The following is a 20,484-nucleotide window of genomic DNA, read 5'->3' as shown; positions in this document are numbered from 1 at the left end:
GATGAATGAATATAGGCAGGGTGGGAATCTGGTGGCTCTAACAAGGTAGCAAAGATGAGCCCAAGCAGAATAGATAGGGTGACGTGGCAAATTCAGGAAGCACGGAGCCAAGGTCAATCACGCCAGGACCAGCAAAGATGGGTATAGAAGCAAATCCAAGTTCAAGAAACAGTCTGCAGTGTGTCTCAGGTGGGAGTTGCATAGAACTAGCAGGAGGTTCGAGGGTGTATAGGCATGTGGCTGTGGATCACGTTCTGCTGAAAAGGAAAAGCTACCCCAGCAGTATTTTCTTTCTGCTCAGTCTCTGTATTGGTCTCTTCACTCCTGCGCTTATGTGAGACTTGATGAAGTTTGGTGTTTGCAGGTTTCTCACTGAGGGTACTTTCCTGGATTTAAGGGTTCTTGTCATGACTAAAATAAGACAGAGAAGTTGGAGAGTTGATATAGCAAACATTAAGCTTACGAAGGAGAGGTTGAAAAACGATTCGCAGATGAAAACGGGGTAAAACTGGAAAGGGGACAGTCTTCATTACCTAATACTTTTAATATACTATTTGAAGTTTATTGACTTCTTCCTAAATAATTGGCTGATACATCTTTTAGTGTGAGGTCTAATACAAAATGAGTTCATGGCATAGAACCCCCGTTGTAGCATAAACAAGGGAAAATACAGTGGGCTTTTGTGTGTGTGTGTGTGTATGTGTGTTTCATTCATGTTACTAGTGTGTATGATCTGAAAGATGGCGAAAGTAAATTTCAGCCTGTGATAGAATTGGGCAGAGCCCTCCACATGGAGTGTGATGTTGTGACTCTCGTTTGCAGTACACCATCAGCCACACCCAGCTGGAAACAAGAACTCTGCAGCTCTCAGTCTGGCATCATGATCGATTTGGACGTAACAGCTTCCTTGGGGAGGTGGAGATTCCTTTTGATTCATGGAACTTTGAAAATCCAAATGATGAGTGGTTTGTGCTTCAGCCCAAGGTAGGAAATGCCTCCAGATTAATCGAACAGTTATGCAACGAGACAGGTTAGGAACAAAATTGATGTCATAGGCCTAGAGAATCTGAAGACTTCTCTCATTTTCAAGTGGTAATCTGAACAGATGAGTGCAGCTAATTTTGGAATAATACAATACATGTAAATCCTTTCCTTGGAACTCCTTCTTTAATACAGACCGTCTGTACAATGCAAGTCACATAGTCATATGTATTATTAATTTGACTTACTAAAAATGTATTCATCATTTGAAAGTCTCCATGGATTAAAAAAGGGGAGTACATTGTATGATCCTATCAGAAAGAGAAAGCATTCAATTTCCCATGGGCAAAAACAAATCCATAGAGCCAGTCAGTCTTAAAACATTCTCTCAGGGCACCTGGGTGGCTCAGTCATTAAGCGTCTGCCTTCGGCTCAGGTCATGATCCCAGGGTCCTGGGATCGAGGCCCGCATTGGGCTCCCTGCTCTGCGGGAAGCCTGCTTCTCCCTCTCCCGCTCCCCCTGCTTGTGTTCCTGCTCTCGCTGTGTCTCTCTCTATCAAATAAATAAGTAAAATCTTAAAACAAAAAAAAAACATTCTCTCTATTCCCCATTCTCCACAATTCATACATAAGCAGGAGTGGCCTTGCCTTGGCTCACATGAGGAAGTAAGGAGTAGCTAAAGTATCTGGTTTCCTATATTCCTACTTTTGAGATTCTTAACCCAGGTTTTAAGTTATAGTCAGAAAAACAATCTTAAAGCTGGTTCTAGAAATTAAATGCAATACAGCATGTTCTAGACCAACAGTACCTTGGATTCACTCTATGCAACCGGAGTCTCTCTACATTTATAGTAATTTTTAAGTCGAAAGTGAGATGAAAAAAGGTCACATTTATGTAACCGAAGATTGTTGTTTATATACAGAGAGGCAAAAAGAACATGATGGTAAAGATAGTAGACTCAATTCAGACTTCCTGGCTTCAGTCCTGGCTTCATGACTATCTGTGTAACATTGGGCAAATTAACTTCCCAGACTTTGGTGTTCTCATTTGTGATATAATAATTGGACATATCTTACTGGGATGTTGTGAGGCTTGGAGAAGCACTCTGCAATGCTCGCAGTATTGTGTCGGGCACATTTTAAGCTCTCAGTAAATGCCAGGTAGTGTTTATGTTACGTGAGAGTCCTTGTATTGCAATTGACAGAAACCCCAGCTCATACCACTCAAAAAAGGAAATTATTGACCAGTGATTATCAAGCATGGCTTTACCCAGATAACTCACATCGTATCAAGGCCCTGGACTCTCTTGGTCTCTCTTCTCTGTGTTGGCTTCATTTTGAGACTCTGTGCAGTTGGCTTCCATCGCTAGCTCTACTATGCTTCTCTTGGACATTACAATACGTGTAAGCCCCTCCTCCTTGCATCACACGGCCTGGGAGAGGACAAATGTCCTCCTCTTCCAGCACCCTGGGCCTGGTTCTCCTCATTCTGATGACATCATTTGCCCGTCCTGAGCTAATTGCCGTGGCCGGCCAGGGAGGTGAGATACGTTGGCTGACTTAAGACAATCAGAATATACCCTGGTCCCGAAGGTAGTATGGCCCCAAAGGAAATCCAGGTATAGTAGTTCTAAAGGAATGGTGAGTGGAAGCTGAACAACAACACATGCGTGGATCAGCAGCAGCAACAGCATTGTTCACTACAAACATCATAAGGTAAGTATCATCATTTCCATTGTATCTGAGGAGATCGAGACTCAGAAGTTAAATACAACTTTCTGGTAAGAGTTTTAGAAGTACTGACCTCAAGCTTGGTGTAAATCACTCATGGAAAATCTTTGGGAAGTGTAATTGGGCTGTGGGTAAAATTAATAATAAAATATAATAAAAGTCCTTAAACATAAAATAACTGCAAGCCCCTGACTAACATAAATGTGATAGGAAATGCAAGAGTCACAAGAAATAAGTCTGCAAGAGTGTAACATTCCCTTGACAGTAAGCATGGGAAATAATTGGTCATTAAACACTGAATCTCTTGGAGTTGAGTGAAAAGCCTCACCCTGAAGGATAGCACTTAATCTGACTCAACAGTCTCCTGTCACTCACTTCCTTTTGTGTATGATGGGTGAGCACCACAGAATCATAGTTAGAAAATATCCAAGACATTATATGAAGCATGATGCAGATGTAGGACAAGTAACATTCATTTTAGTACATGAAATTAACTTGTCATAAATTTAACATTAAAGCACATAGGGGCTCTTTGGAAAACAGCTTGGAACATTCCAGTCAGTTTCCTGGAAATGGTTGAAGGACTTGCACTGGGATGATATCTAAGCTCTCCCAGGCATATCCTCTGTGCTTACGGACCAGCCACTTTCCGTGGTAATCACCTTCACATTGCCACTGAGTGATTTCACTTTCTTTTTTTTTTTTAAGATTTTATTTATTTATTTGACAGAGAGAGACACAGCGAGAGAGGAAACACAAGCAGGGGGAATGGGAGAGGGAGAAGCAGGCTTCCCGCGGAACAGGGAGCCGGATGCGGGGCTCAATCCCAGGACCCTGGGATCATGACCTGAGCCGAAGGCAGACGCTTAATGACTGAGCCACCAAGGTGCCCCTTCACTTTCTATCACAAGGGAGAAGCAGCTCTCAGGCTGCTCAAGGTAGAAAAGTTCTGATTGAGTGTAACGTCTGGAACTCCTTGGTCCTCTGCCAGATCCCCTTGGATTCCTTTAACCATGACTCTTAGGAATTTTGCCTCCAACAGCCTTCACCTGAGACTCTGTTTAGAAGACTGTTCCCAGGCTACTGTAGCTTTTCCAATGAGCGGAGAGAGTCAGAAGCTCCTAGGAGCTTATGTACCACCTACCATGAGGCAACTCTTTGCCAATAACTCATAGATGGGGGAGTCTGAAAGCCCAGTTCCCTTACTGAGAGTGGCGGGGGCAAGGAGGGTGGTGCTCCAAGGCATTACTTACACTCTACAGCTTCCCTGCCAGATCAGGCTATCCCCTTGCCTGGCTTCCTCCTGACCTTTTTCCTGGTCACCCCTTCCCTGGTCTATTCTGGGAGCAATTCTTAAGTCATGTGCGTTAAGAATCCTCATCTCAGAGTGAGCCTCTGGGGAACCCCACAGAGCTTCATGTCTTTAATCCATGTCATCTTTCTCTGCCAAGAAAAAGATGACACACAGACACATATATGTGTCTCTGACACATATAGACGCATAGACGTGTCTCTGATACGTGTAGAGGAAAGCCCACAGTTTCAGCCTTGTTTGGACTCCATGCCTTCCAGAAATGGGGAGGACAGGTGCTACGTACTCTGTAAGCTGCCTCCTATTCTTTGGTGGCTCATCCTCAGGCTGAGCTGGGCTCCGGGTGGTGGATTATCAGCCGACTTCGAGAAGCGTTGCTTCGTTTTCAGTCTCCTATCTCAGTCACTTCATCAGCTGCAGCTAGAGTACGAGCAGCCCTGGAGACTTGATGTTTCCTTGTAGATTATCCAGCTAAGGAGGTGAAGTGTAAGCCACAGGGGCCAATTTCCTTAGTGATAGAGGATCAGAATGAATAGTCCTTTGGCATTCGGAAATACTGACATCCCTTTGCAGTGGGAATATGGGAAAGACACAGTGCCTCATTTCTTATTGACTCTGTGTTAGTGAACGTCCCTCGGCACCTGCCTTTGTTTTTGCTAAGACTTATGGCACTAAGCCAGTGAGGAGGCTGGTGCAGACAGAGGAAGAACTCAAGTTGTCAAGTGGGCTGTAAAGTAGTTTCACAGTACGACTTCCATTTTACTGCATGACAGGAGATTGTTTATTAGCTGTAACTCATTATCTTTCTGAAAGGCATATTAGGTAGGTAGACCAGAAGGGTTTGTCAGTATGAATTGCCTTTCATGTCTTCCCAGAAGGTGCTATTATAAAAACAAGGAGCTTTGAAAATCAACAGTGAGCTCAGGTGTTTTCCAAGGAAATCTTCTCTGTTCTGCCTTCAGGTGGAGAGTAAATGCAAGTTCCTGTGAAATTATTACTGAGCTAAAAGGCTCTCTCTCTCTATTTGGAGGTTGGGGCAGACTTTTGTCCATAATCTGTGACCCCCACCTTAGACCTGAAAATGTCCTGGGAACTCTGTTTCCAACTCCGATGTAATGTGGCTCTCTTCAAAAAGCAGAAGATGATGGGGCTTGCCTGATGATGCAGGTGTCACATACTAATCTATATTAGTAGAGGTTAGAACCTGCAATACTGGGATTTATTGATGTTATTAATGTTAGTGTTCCACTGGTATTTAGCTTAATTAAAAATATACTGGTGACTTTCTATAAATACAGTCTTGAAATCTTGTAAGAGTAGAAAAGAGTAAAGATGAAGCCTTGTAGCATTATAATCACATACAGAAGAAATTCAAGGGAGGGAATCATCTTGCAGCCTGTACATGGCTAATAAATGTCTTGGGATAGTTTGGGTATTCTTGCAAGGAAATTCCAAGGCAACGTCATCTCCTGACATACCATCATTTTACGTCATTCAACCACCTTTTGCTCCGAGAAAGGTAGAATTTTCTGGGGGTGAAGGGCGGAGCCCTTGACCAGTAACTGATGGGTGAAGGAGCATCATCAACACTCTCATTCTCTTGTCTCCTGGTTGGGACAGCTCTTGGAGATGTGATCTGTCTTGTCTGCAAAGCTCCCCTGTGGAACTGAGAGAAAGTTACTCACCATAAAACTTTGCCCAATATCACAACCTTGTTAAGCCTTCTTCAGTTTGTGGTCCCACTTCCTCACTCCCCTTCCTAATAAAACACACTAAGATAAATTTGTGTCTTAGGGTCTTCCGGGCAACCCAGAGTAGAAACCTCGTTTTCATCTTCCTTGCTACTACCTCCCTTCACACACACCTCTAATCACACCTGACTTCCTGCCAGCTTTTAAACACATTTTACACAGTCCCTACTGAATCTTGCTCATACTATACTGTTTTCTTATCCCAGACTGACCTTCTTCCCATCCCCTCTTTATCAGTCATCATATCTCCCATCCTTTAAGCACCAGGCAAAGGCCACCTCTTTATCCCAATCTAGATGATTCTCTCTCTTCCCACAGTAGTTTCTTTGTACCTGTATTGAAGCAACTGTCATCCTTTGTCTGAGCTGAGCTTACAATAGTAGGACAGTCCATAAAGCCACAGAAATCACACACATACAAACATACACCCCCAGTGCATTTCTTAATCATTTATTTTAACTTAAAACAAGTGTGCATTGATTTTCAAGTCTTTTAATATAGGGATAATTCATTTTGTTTGAGTATAGTTTCAGTGATTAGAATTCTGTTCTATCTTCCTGGCATAAATTCTGACCCTAGTGCATTCTAATCAGTGGTTTCTAGTTTGAGCTTTTCTAAAATGCAGCAAGAACTTGAGAATGCTTTCAAAGTAAACCAAATATAAAAGCTTTCTAAATATTCATGATTGTTTTCTAATCTTTTATAGCTTCGAGCCCAAATGTAATCCAATAGCAAATTTATTTTCAAATACTTAGTTCTTTGAAAGTATTCATATTAATTTTTATAGTAGTAGCTGTCTTTTTGCACTCGTCAGTTTATTGATATGAAATTATATAATTAGAACCACAGACGTGCCTGGCATAAAGAACCTGGGAGACGAATGCAGCTGGCTTTTGATAAGCATACAGTTCAACTGATAGGAGTAGGCATGCATGGTCTTTGTATAGAGGATCCTGCTCTTCACTGGGAATGGAGAACATTAATCTGATGAGTCAGTTAAATAAGGGCAGATTTATAGAGCTTCTATTGAATATATGTCTCCTGGATAGACTGAAACCTCAGTAGGGTCTGTCTCATGTGTCTCTGCAGCACTTAGCAAAATGCCTTCAAAGCATTACTACAAGAAGGCATCCCATATGTGTTGGTAGGATTGAATGAGTTGAATTGAATTGAATTCTACCTTTCTCGGAGCAAAAGGTGGTTGAATGACGTAAAATGATGGTATGTCAGGAGATGACGTTGCCTTGGAATTTCCTTGCAAGAATACCCAAACTATCCCAAGACATTTATTAGCCATGTACAGGCTGCAAGATGACTCCCTCCCTTGAATTTCTTCTGTATGTGATTATAATGCTACAAGGCTTCATCTTTACTCTTTTCTACTCTTACAAGATTTCAAGACTGTATTTATAGAAAGTCACCAGTATATTTTTAATTAAGCTAAATACCAGCGGAACATTAACATTAATAACATTAATAAATCCCAGTATTGCATATTCTAACCTCTACTAATATATATTAGTATGTGATACCTACACACATCACTTTTTCCTACCAACATATTTTCCCATCCAAAGCTCTCAGCTAAAAGCAAATAGAGCCTGCATTGGTTAGCTATTATATAGAAAACTATTCTAAACCTTAGTGGCTTAAAACAATTTATTATTGCTCATCATTCTGTGGGGTGACTAGGCTCAGGTAGGTGGTTCTCAGTGAAGGTCTCTCATGTGGATGCAGCTAGATGGTAGACTGAGGCTGAAGTCGTATGAAGGATTGACTGGGCTGGTTGTTCAAGTTGGCTGTCTCACACTTACTGCTAGCTGCCAACCAGAGTACCTCCATGTGGCCTCTTTCTGTGGCTTGGGCCTCAACACCATGGGTCCTCGGAGGGAGCATCCCAAGGATAATCATTCTAAAAGAGGAAGTAGAAGCTGTTGATCTTGGGCTTGGGGCCCAGAAACTGGCACATTGTCACTGGTGCCATGGTCTACTGGTCAAACCAATCACAAGGTCCACTCAGATCCAAAGAGAAAGGATAAATACCCCACCGCTCATTGGCTATAGCATCAAAAAAAGTAATGACCTCTTTAATTTGCTGTAATGCCCATTACAACTTTCCATTTGTGACATTCACATAAAGTAAAATTTACTGAAACTGTCAAAACAACAAGAAAAGTCCTTTTACAAGGCATGTGACTTAATTAGATTAAATATTAGATGGGTAGTCTATTTCACTGTCTAATCTCATGTTTGCCCCTAGTAAGAAGGTTGAATAAAATACTTCAAATGATTTTCCCACCTTTACTGATAAGTTTTATCACCACCAAGAGGAAAGTCAGGCAAGGATTCCTTTTCCTGGTAATTGTCTCAGTCATCTTTGCTGAGGCTTGAACAGCCTCTGGCTTCGCTGTTTGAGTTTGGGGGTTTCTGGCTTCTCAGAAGACAGCAGTTCTCAGCCCTCGACTCAGCGCCCAGGGGCCAGGTTCCTGAAGGAAAGGCCTAAGAAAATATACCAACTTTCTTACCCCATTTATGAAAAGTCAGTTGAGTTGACTCAATGGCAACTAGGAGTTTTACAGAACAAAGGGTCTGGGTATTATGTTCACATTGAATTTTTGAACTGAAACTTTTGATTTTGAGATGATTACAGATCCACATTCAATTATAAGAAATAATACAGAGAGATCTCATGTACCCTTTGCCTAGTTTCCCCCAATGGTAGCATCTTGCAAAGCTATAGTGCAGTACCACAACCGGGGTGATGACATTGATACCCCCCCATCTTCTTCAGAGTTCCTCACTTCTCATTTGTGTGTGTGTGTGTGTGTGTATTTAGTTCTATGAAATTTTATCACATATGTAGCTTTATCTACCACTACAGCCAAGATACAGAACAGTTCCATCATTGCAAAGATCCCTTGTGATCTTTTATAGCCACACCGACCTCCCTTTGGACACCCCTCTCTAACTCCTAGCAACCACTAATCTGTTCTCCGTATCTGTTATTTTGTCACTTCAAGAATGTCATTTAAATGGAATTGTATGATATGTATCCTTTTGAGCTGGCTTTTTCACTCAGCATAATTCTGTAGAGATTCATCCAAGTTGTGTGTATTGCTAGTTCATTCCTTTTTACTGCTGAGTAGTATTCCATGGTATGGCCGTACCACAGTTTGTTGCACCAGTCACCTCTTGAAGGTCATCTAGTTCATTTCCAGTTCAGGGCTATTCCAAATAAAGATGATATGAATATTTACATACAGGCTTTTATGTGGACGTAATCTTTCATTTCTCCGGGATAAATGCCCAAAAGTACAGTTGCTGGGTTGTATGGTAGTTATATGTTTAGTCTTATAAGAAACTGCCAAACCATTTTCCAGAGTGGCTACACCATTTTACATTCTCACCAGCAATGTTTGAGTGAACCACTTTTTCCATATTGAGCCCAATGTGGGACTTGAACTCACAACCTTGAGATCAAGACCTGAGCTGAAATCAAGAGTCGGACACTTAACCGACTCAGCCGTGCAGGCACCCCTCCACATCAAATTTTAATCGTGTAAATCACAAATGAAGCTTTTAATAATTGGTGGCTGGGCAGCCCAATGTGAATCAAGCATTACTGGCTATTTCCCCCTCTTGGTCACTTAGGACAGCCTTGAGACATCAAGACCAGACAGGGAGATGTGTCTTCAGGAGCTGTCCTCAGTGGTATCTTTATTTGCGCCTCATACCCCAAACTATATGTTCAGTGATAGGTTCTGGTCCTGCACCACAGGCAGGCAGTAGCCACTGACTCACCACACGTGTGTCATATATCTCCTCTCAAATTCCTTTTACTTTAATGTTAAAAGTTATACACATACTTTCATAAAGTTTTCCAGCCTCTCTCTTCTCGTACCTAACGCATATCTTAAACCAGTAAGTGCTAATACAGTTGAATGGGAATGGATTGTCATATTTAAGCCAGCAAGTAAATATGACAAGACCACTCAAACATGGGCTACAAAATAATAGACCAAGCATTCTCACTTTTTCTCTTCACCTGTCTCCCTTTGGCCAGGTGGAATTTGCTGCGGACATAGGCCTTCACTATAAAGGAGAGCTAACAGTTGTTTTACGTTACATCTCCCCAGAGGAGAACCTGATGCTTCCTCTAGAAGAAGTTCAAGGTAGAGTAAAAATCAGTGACTTTGACCAAGGACATCCTGTGTCTAGAAGTATGGGAATAGGGATCAGGAATTGGTTGGACTATGTTACTTTGGTGTTACACAGATGAAAATGTAAACAGTTAGGTGTCACTGTCTTTGAAGAGAGTTGTGGAGTATATCCTACATATGGGGAAGGGTGCAGGATCTTTACAAGTAAAGGACAAAGTTCATGCTTAGAAACAAGGCTTAATGGTGGTATTTGTTTCCCAGAAATACCAGAGATAGAGGATCTTCCCCAGGATGGAGTAGGGACGGGGAGAGGGGTACAGTGTGCTGAGAGGAGAGGTATAAAAAGCTGCTGTATGGATTTACGACATTCACAGTTACTCAGGGAGTCTTGAGGAAGAAGCTGAACACAGAATGTAAAGGAAAAATCCAGATGGAGTCAACTTTCCAGTCCCTTTTGGCCTTCTACCATCAACTAATCCAGGCAGCCTCCTCTATCCTTCCATTCACTGTCACTCTCTTCAGTGTGACCCTGTGCAAGTAATTTACTGCCTCTCAGCCTCCGTTTCTTCACTTCGTAGGGATATTGTAAGGATTCAATAGGTTTATCCATGGAAAGTGCTTAAAGCAGTACTGAATAAAGGTGGTGGCGGTGGTTATTACTCACGTTGAGCACATTTCATCAGAATAAAAATGTGACGTGGGAAGAGTTTTCTCTCAATCAAAAATGTAGTTGTGCCTGGGCCATGTATAGCCTTTAGAGCTGGCCTTGTACAGTTCTAAATTTTTAAGACTAAAATACCCGAGAAGGAAGTTATGGAATTTTCTCTTTTGGAGTCTTGGCACTTCTGTGTGGCTTTCTATTTCTCACTGAGAGCAAGAATGTGGTTCAGGCAGCTCTGAGTCTTTTCCATTTTGTTCCTCTATACCCTGTAAAAAGATACTCCTTGTTGGGGAGTATTTAAAGTTTTCCATTTATTCATTTTTTTCAACAAACACAAATGAAGGACCTATCCAGAAGGAATCTGGTGGGGTAGAAACATTGAGATAAATCCATGGAAAAATACACAATAACGTAAAGACCCAGTTCAGTCAGCAAATGAAATAAATCTTGGCAGGTTTTCTTGGTGAATTTTGAAATGGAGCCCGTGATCTCTCTCTCCCTCCCCTTCCCGCTCCCTCTCCCTCCCCTTCTTTCTCCCTCCCTGTCCATCTCTCTCTCTTTGATGGCTGATACAGGAAAGAAGACCTTCAAAAGGGGAAAGAAGAAGGAGTCACCTGTAATCTCTGGAGGAATCCTGGAAGTGTTCATCAAAGAGGCAAAGAATTTGACAGCAGTGAAGTCAGGAGGCACTTCTGATAGCTTTGTGAAGGGGTAATTTCGTTCTCATTTTAGAAGATACTTAATGCGGGGCGCCTGGGTGGCTCAGGGGCGCCTGGGTGGCTCAGTTGGTTAAGCGACTGCCTTCGGCTCAGGTCATGATCCTGGAGTCTCGGGATCGAGTCCCGCATCGGGCTCCCTGCTCGGCAGGGAGTCTGCTGCTCCCTCTGACCCTCCCCCTCTCATGCTCTCTCTCTCTCTCTCTCTCATTCTCGCTCTCAAATAAATAAATTAATTAAAAAAAAAAGATACTTAATGGGAGATGAGAGGATCTGTGACCCATGAGACAGTGGTGGCTGTGAGACTTCTATGTTCATCTTACTCTAAATGGACAAGGAAAGAGCTACCCTTAAATGCTGGCTTTTAGATCTGAAACAACACGAGTCTAGCGGGGGCTGCTTATTCTAGCTTTCCACTTGCATCCAGCATATTTCAGGGTTTCCCATCATTCTCACCCTCAATACTGGCAGATTTTCCTGTGAGATTCATTTCTTAAAGGAGGAGAAAATATTATTTTCTGTGTGTAATATATTTTTATTGTGCTTTGTTATCATTTGGTACTGGCAATAAACAACAGCAACAAAAATATTGGGTCCTTGGTATTTTGCTCTCTTAGGGGAAATTGTAAAAAGTAGAGATTTGAGAGCATCCTCCCCAGAGATACTGACTGGAGAGTGCTTTGGGGGAAGCATATTTCTTTTTTTCAGTTTCTTTCTTATGATTGATTTTTAGTTTCATAGCATTGTGGTCAGAATAGATGCATGGTGTGATTTCAGTCTTCTCTAGTTTATTGAGGCCTGTTTTGTAACCTAACATGTGATGTATTCTGGACAGTGTTCCATATGGCCTTGAAAAGAATGTGTATTCTGTTGTTGTGGAATGGAACGTTCTGTATACATCTGTCATGTCCATCTGGTCTAATGTGTTATTCAAGGACACCTTTTCCTTATTGATTTTCTGCCAGGATGCTTATCCATTGATGTAAGTAGGGTGTTAAAGGTCCTTGCTATTATATTACCATTAATTTCTCTCTTTATATCCATTAATATTTGTTTTAGGTATTTAGGTGTTCCAATATTGGGTGCATAGATATTTACAATTGTTATACCCTCTTGTTGGATTGATCCTTTTATCATTTTTTTAAAAGATTTTATTTATTTATTTCACAGAGAGAGACAGCAAGAGCAGGAACACAAGCAGGGGGAGTGGGAGAGGGAGAAGCAGGCTTCCCGCTGATGTGGGGCTCGATCCCAGGACCCCAGGATCATGACCTGAGCCAAAGGCAGACGCTTAAGGACTGAGCCACCCAGGCGCCCCCATCCTTTTATCATTATGTAATGCCCTTCTTTGTCTCTTGTTACGGTCTGTTTAATTTATTTTTTAATTTAATTTAATTAAATTTAAATTCAATTAGCCATCATTAGTTTCAGATGTAGTGTTCAGTGATTTATCCGTTGTCTCACACCCAGTGCTCATATCATGTGCCCTCTTTAATGCCCATCACCAACTACAGTCTGTTTTAGAGTCAGTTTTGTTTGATATAAGTATTGCTATCCCAGCTGCCTTTTTTTTTTTTTTTTTTTTTTGCTTCCATTTGCATGGTAAGATTTTTTCATCCCTTCACTTTCAGTCTTGTATGTGTCTTTGGGTCTGATGTGAGTCTCTTGTAGGCAGCATATAGACGGATCTTGTGTTTTTTATCCATTCCACCATCCTCTATCTTTTGGTTGGAGCATTTAGACCATTTATATTTAAAGTAATTATTGCAATGATGTGGATGGAGCTAGAGGGTATTATGCTAAGTGAAATAAGTCAATCAGAGAAAGACAATTATATAATTTCACTCGTATGTGGAATTTAATAAACAAAACAGAGGATCATAGAAGGGAGGGAAAAATAAAATAAGACAAAATCAGGGAGGGAGACAAATCATAAGAGACTCTTAACTATAGGAAACAAACTGAGGGTTGCTGGGGGGGAGGTGGGTGGGGGGATGGGGTTACTGGGTGATGGGCATTAAGGAAGGCACTTGATGGAATGAGCACTGGGTGTTATGTGCAACTGAGGAATCACTGAACTCTACCTCTAAAACTAATAATACACTATATGTTAATTAAATGAGTTTAAATAAAACTTAAAAAATAAAGTAATTATTAACAGGTAGGCACTTATTGCCATTTTGTTCCTTGTTTTCTGGTTGTTTTTGTAGTTCTTCTCTGTTCCTTTGTTTTTCTCTTGCTCTCTTTCTTTGTGGTTGATCAGTTTCTGTAGTGTTATGTTTGGCTTTCTTTTTCTTTATCTTTTATACATTTATTATAGGTTTTGGGCATGAGGTTAATTCTTTGAGTCAATGACGTTACTATTCCTCTCATCAATCCTTCTTTAAAAAGTGTAATTGACTCTACAAGAAAAAAGAGTCAAACATTTACCCTCACACATTCTAATTTTGCTAAAGCCAATAGTAAGGAGAAGCAGATATCTGGGGTTTTCCTACTGTTGAGTGTGTGGGCCTGAGTCCCAGTTCATCTGTCCGTCATTCTTTCTCACAAAAGTTTTAAGCACAAAAGAAATGCTTTATTTGGATCCTGCCATTGCAATTTGCCTCATCAAGCCCACCATCCAGTTCAGGCCTCTTCCTGCCCACTGTCTAGTGGGATGAGGGAATGGCTCCTTACCTATGGCCTCATCGTGGCCTTACAGGGGTGACTTAACATCTTTTGAAATAGTTTTCACTTTATCATGTTGAACATTTACAAAGCAGAGATAATAAAGGACAGTATCTTTGTTCTATAATGAAGAAAAGGCCAATAACTTTCTAGTAAATTATCTAATTACACTTAAATATTGAGCTGATTTTAAAGGAACCTCAGATTTTTAAGAAAGCATTAGAAAGGGGGCATCTGGGTGGCTCAGTCAGTTGAACATCCGACTCTTGGTTTCGACTCAGGTCATGATCTTGGAGTCCTGAGATCGAGGCCCGCATAGGGTTCTGTGCTCAGTGGGGTTTCTGCTTGAGATTCTCTCCCTCCTTCTCCTTCTGCCCCTCCCCCACTTGCTCGCGCGTGCTCTCTCTCTCAAAATAAATAAATAAATCTTTAAAAAGGAAAGAGAGCATGAGAAAGCAAAGTTTTTTCTCTTGCATGTAAACAAAGACAAAGGGTAAAGCATCTAGGGCAGGTATGAAAGCATCATGATAATTTGGGATCCATGTTTCTTCTATCTTGTTATGGTATCCACCTCACGGGCCAAGATTGCTGCTGGAGTTTCAGCTATCCCATCCAGATTCCAGCTGTCAAGACAATTCCCAGCAATTTCATGCAGAAGCACTTTGTAAATCCTTTGGGCTGGAGCTTAGTACATGGCTATACTGGCTGCAAGGGAGGCTGGGAATGTAGCCTTTATTCTGGGCACTCTTCTGCCTAACTAAAAAAAAAAAAAAAAAATGAGTCTGTTTTAAAGAATAAGGAGAGAATGAGTATCAGGGGATAAGCCATCTCTTCTTGGTACATGAAATGAAATCTCAAGTGTTGCAATGTGTCTTCTTTATTGTAAGTACCTACTACCGGAGATACTTTAATTTCAAGATGAGAGAAGAACCAAAATAGGATTAGAAAGGAGAGTGCAGGCATTTTACTATTGTCCTACTTAAAATAAACAATAAAACCTTCCACTTAAATCTAGACATAAGCATATAAGAACCTTGGAGAAAAAAATCAAATATACACACACGCACCAAGAATTATGGGGAATCGAAATAACTGAATAAATAAACTAACTAAATAATTGAAAATGGGGATGCCATTTTCTGTTTCACCAATGGCTTGATTGCATTTTCTCTTGCAGCTACCTGCTCCCAGATGATAGCAAAGCTACCAAGCACAAAACTCTCGTGATAAAGAAGAGTGTTAACCCTCAGTGGAATCATACTTTCATGTTCAGTGGCCTGAGCCCCCAGGACATAAAGAATGTTTGCCTAGAACTTACCGTCTGGGACAAGGAGCCCTTTTCCAGCAACATCTTTCTGGGAGGAGTTCGTTTGAATTCTGGGACCGGTGAGGGACTTGGGGACCCTGAGATGGTCTGTGACTAGGCATGGGGCGGGAGAGTGGTTCCTGCAGGTTAATATGTAGTAGATGTACATGTAGCTTCAGCTTAGCTGATTCCTGAAATTACCACAGATGCTCCATTCCTTTAGCCAAGAATCTGCTTGTTAAAGTAAAATCTTGTTAAAATCAAAATACTGCTTCATAGGTTTGTATCCTTTGGCTCTAAGTTTAGGATATATAATGTTTATATTCAGTCCTTTTATAAAATATCACTTACACTTTAGTCTAAGTGAATTTCAACTACTTTCGTGGGTGTTATTTCAGGTTTTTCTCAGGAGAGGATATAGGGGAGAGAACGACTTCCAAGACCAACTTTACTTCATCCTCTTCTCAGATGACTCACTGGTTGAATTGAAAGGAAACCCATTTCCCCCCCACCCCTACAAAATAACATCTAATGTTGTTCAAATGGATTGCAGAAACAGGCCGCTGATGCCACAAGACACAACCACAACAGGGCGGACTGGAGGGAAATGACGGTGGCAGAGCACATGTGGTTCCGCAAGACCCTCATTATCCCGGAACTTACGTCAGACGTAGAGGGTTTGCACGCACCATGGTCAATACTCCTGTTGAGAACAACCCCACCTCTGTGGTGCTGTGCTTAGTTATAGATTAAGGAGAGCCAAAAATATCTATTCCACTAAACTGAAAACTCCCCAGGTCAGAGAAGTGGCCTTGTTAAAAAGGAGAGCCTCAGAGCTCACTTCAGCCTCTTCTTCTGTCATGTTAACTCAGTCCCGATGAGCCAGCTCTCTGACAAACTACCACAACTGGGGAAGAAATGAGCCACGAAGGCCATCCTGATTTGTTTCTCATTATCTTGGCAGAAGAGCGTAGTGCCGACTGCAAAGGGAGTCTGTCATTCTAACACTACTCACTAGACAGGGTAAGTGAAAATAAGCCAGTGAAGGACTCTCTGCTCAATAAGGCCCGCTCAGAGGTTGATAGGGGTCTTCTAGAAGATCAAAACATTTCATCTGTGAAGTGTAATGCTCCCTTGTCCCTTCCTTAGGTGTGAGCCATGGGAAGAATGTGGATTGGATGGACTCTCAGGGGGAAGAGCAACGCCTATGGCAGAAGATGGCGGACAGTCCTGGGACCCCTGTCGAGGGTGTACTCATGCTCCGGTCCAGCATGGGGAAGTGTAGGCTCTGAAGGTACCAGTCTCCAAAGTGAGGCCTCCAGACACTGTCTGCCTGCCATTTCATCCCAGTATCGGTCTTAGGACCTGGCATTCTGCTTCCCTGCCATTTCTCACCCGAGGGTAGAGATGTCTGTGTTATGAACATTTAGGGTCTTGCCGAGTGTCTAGAAGAGCATGTACCTCTATATGTCCAGGGGCCAGGGCCTTTTTGATTGGATGATAGAAAGGGTGCCACACTGTCCTGTCAACAGGCAAATTGTGCAATGATCCATAGGCTTTATACCATAAGGGAAATGGTACAAGTTTCTTTGAAACTACAGTTGAAATTTGGACTCCCTAAACTTTTTCTATTATTGAGTTATTTTGCATTTCCTAAAATGGTTTGAGGGATAAAGGGGCCACTCATAATGTAGATCACTTGAAGAGTAAGAAGGAATACTGGCTACCCTTTTCTCACCCTGGGAATTCCCATAATCCAAAATTAAAAAAAAAAAAAGGCATTGTGGGGATGGTTGCTTGCACAAGGAGATAGCTCTGTTATTGTAGCAAACTTGTGGATTAACCAGGTAAGTTTTCAAGATGAACTGACCCGTTTTTCTATGGTGACTATATAATTTGTCATCGAAATCAGCCCACTTTTGAGAAGCAAAGAACTAAACCTTTCTACCCGAACAACAGATGCAAACCAGGATCGACCTGGGAAAAGGGAGATGCAGTGTCACCCTAGTTATGACCTAGCAATTAGACAGCTCCATTGTAAACATTTATGTTATAAAATATTCTAAGCCACTAACTACAGGGGAATAAGAACTAATGTACATTTTGAGCCCCTGCATGCATCATATCTACTGATATCCCATTGGTCAAAGGCAGTCATATGGCCAAGCCTAAAATTAAGCAGCAGGGAAATATACTCTGCTCACAGTGAAGTCACGGCAAGAATGAGAATGCAGGAAGGGAAAAAGAATCGTGGCCAGTAGTTCAATCTACTATACCTTCTATTACCTGGAATTCCAGATGCGTTAGCCCCCAAACTTAGATGCAAAAGTAGTTAAAGCTAAAAGGTACCTCAGACCTGGTTCCTTATGTTGCATATTCCAAATCTGAAGCCCCCAGAGAGCTGAAATGACGTGCCCAAGTTCGTATAGAAGCTATGACTATATCCAGACTTAAATCCAGGGTGTGACTTGTTGGCCAGTATTCTTTCCACTGTAGCCCTTGGCATAATCTTATGCTTATCAGGGTGGACGGGAGGGCATAGATGAAGGAGATGGAGAAGAGTCGGGTTATTTCAGTATGAAGTTCCTGACTCATTCTTCTTCTGGAGTCCTGTTCTAGCCCCTCAGCTCATTTTTTCACTTGAATTCATATAAAATCTTTGAAAGGATAGAAACGGAATTTTAGTGGTACGAAAGCTAGAATCATCTTCAGACTTGTTCAAGCTAATTTTTCCATATTCTGAATTTCTTCTTGAATTTTAAAAACTGAATTAAGAATATATTTAACATTATTCTTGGTAATAAGCAGTCCAGTTTCAATATTATTCAAAAATAGGCTAATTCTCAAAAGTTGAATTTATTGGTCTAGTGTATATGGAACTTTTTTTAAAACTCAACACTCATATCCCTATGCCGCTCTTCTTAAAAACGGAAAACAAAAACTGTAAGATCATCACTACTTCCTATATTGGAAAAATTAATTGTCTGCAGACTTGATCTGACTCATTCTGTCTTCAGTGACATTTTTAGGGCACGTGAGAGGGTGATGTTGGTGAAGTCTGGAGACCTCTCCAATGTAAACAAAATAAAGTAGATTTATTCATTAATAATAAAAGTGGCAAAATAATAAATTCCAAAATTTATAGCTTGTACTCTAGATGAGTATAGCTCTATGTGTTCAGACCTTTGCCACTTTTAGAGCAAGTCTCTGTATTATGGTTTCATAAAATCCAATATCTAACTGGGTATATCCATAATTCAAAAACCCAGGTATGCAGAAGTCCATCAGAAACCTGTGGTGTTGCTCTCAGAAAGAAAGGCAAATTGATCTTCGGGTCACTTGGTTTTACTAAGTGTTGTGTAGAAGTACAAATATTTTTTTAAATATAGGTAATATATGTGAATGGCACAAAATTTAAATAGTTCAAAATTGTGAAAAGTAAATCTGCCTTCTTTCTCTTCCCTCATTCTTTCTTATGGCCATAGGGTATTACATTACAGGGATATAGCAAATTTTTTAACCACGCCTATCAAATGCCACATTAAATATGGTTAACTATGCTGTCTACATTTGGTGGCTTTTCTGAGAATCTTTTCTTTCAAATATCAACACTTTAACATTCAAAATGAGACATATGTATTATGCAGCCATTCCACTTTTGGGTATTTTTCCTACAGAGATAAGATACAGATGTGAGAAATGAGTACATACGAAAGTATTTATTGCAAAAGATAGGAAACAATCCAATAGCCCATCAGTAGAGGCCTTCTGTAATAACATAAATGCCTACTTTCTTTGTTTCATTAGTCGCTCCTTCTCTGCTAAAGATTGTTCAGTGATAAACACTGGATTCTTCCGTGTTCGTTCTTTCTTTCCTCCTCACTTCATACACCCTCTCAGGCATTATCATGTACGGTGCCTCGGTGGTTTTCTATGCTTGACTTCACACTCACATCTCCAACCCAGACCACTCCTCTCAGCCCCAGACCCAGATCCAGCTGCCTATATGACATATCCACCAGGATAGCTCATGTTTTCAACATAGTCAAGACTGAACTCTTCATTCCAGCCCTCCTCTTGTACCCCGTTTCTATCTACTTCAGTACCTCCTGTCTCAGTACCTCGTACCATCATCTACCCAGTCACTATAAGTACTATAGTTACAACCCAGGACAGTTCACCCCACCCTATTTCAGCACAGAGGGTGCTCTCCAGCCCAGCTCTCCGTATCACCTTCTCAGAAGAGACCGTGGCCTTGCCTGGAGCATCCTCCTCCTTATTTGGAGCTCTCAGCCCTCAATTTTCCCTCAGTTGAATCAGACAAGTTGTAAAGGGACATGGACAAGCTTTAAAGCCTGACTTTATCCATTCAGTTTATCAACAACACTTGCAGGACACATGGAAATTTATTTATCAGCTCTCATTTCATTCACATTGTCACTGTAACTGGAATCATCAGGATGTAGATTTTCCAGGTCACAAAAATGCCAAAAACAAAGATATTTTGATGGGACTTCATATTTCTGGCCTCTTTTTTCCTTAATAAACTTATACAAATCTATGACCAATGATCATTAAGTACTTAAGTAACTAATGGATGAATTCACCCCACCTGAATCACAGTAATATTGATCTCATCATCACCTACTACACTAAGGTTTCTTTTTGGTGGTGGGGGGGGAGAAAGCTATGGAAGAAATAAGGGCAAATCCCACTTGTAGAAACAAAGGAGATCCAAATATCAAGTAATCCCAGAAGTACCTCAGAGTAAAAGCCTATGGCATTTGGGACTGTGATCAATGTTTATTTTTTGTTCCATGTAGATATTTTGCATCAAACTGAGCATTGCCCTTAGAAGTTGGCAGAAGGGCTTTCCTCCTACTATGGTACCATTTATGGCTTCTGAAATTAAAACAAATAAGAGGAGGAAATCTACACAGGCAACACTATCACAAATATTGGAAAGTTTGAACAATAGCCATGGAAATTGGGCCACATCAAGGATTCCAAAGGATTGTCTGAATCATCTGGAGTGTGAATTTAATACATTGATTCCAGAGCATTGCTCCAAACCTACTGAACAGGATTCCCAGGAATTTCCATCATGTTTATCAGCTTCTTGGGTGATTCTAATACAAATGGATCACAGTTTGAGAAACACTGCATTAGAAGACAAAATAACTCGACTATATTGTTTGG

The 20,484-nt window shown here is 41.1% G+C and overlaps 1 protein-coding gene across 2 annotated transcripts in view; it reads left to right on the top strand.

The window, feature by feature from the left end:
• Positions 1–16,577, top strand: part of SYTL5 (synaptotagmin like 5) — a 104,057-nt gene extending 87,480 nt beyond the window's left edge. For both annotated transcript variants that reach the window (XM_021681674.1, XM_021681664.1), the window contains 5 exons: positions 823–984; positions 9,839–9,947; positions 11,172–11,307; positions 15,157–15,365; positions 16,435–16,577. In XM_021681674.1, coding sequence (XP_021537349.1) covers positions 823–984; positions 9,839–9,947; positions 11,172–11,307; positions 15,157–15,365; positions 16,435–16,577 — 759 coding nt within the window. The remainder of the gene's footprint in view (positions 1–822; positions 985–9,838; positions 9,948–11,171; positions 11,308–15,156; positions 15,366–16,434) is intronic.
• Positions 16,578–20,484: the final 3,907 nt, after the last annotated feature.

The sequence above is a fragment of the Neomonachus schauinslandi genome, chromosome X, assembly GCF_002201575.2.
Source record: "Neomonachus schauinslandi chromosome X, ASM220157v2, whole genome shotgun sequence".
Classification (NCBI taxonomy): Eukaryota; Metazoa; Chordata; class Mammalia; order Carnivora; family Phocidae; genus Neomonachus; species Neomonachus schauinslandi.
Note: the sequence above shows the minus strand (reverse complement) of the source record. Positions and strands in the feature narration are given on the sequence as shown.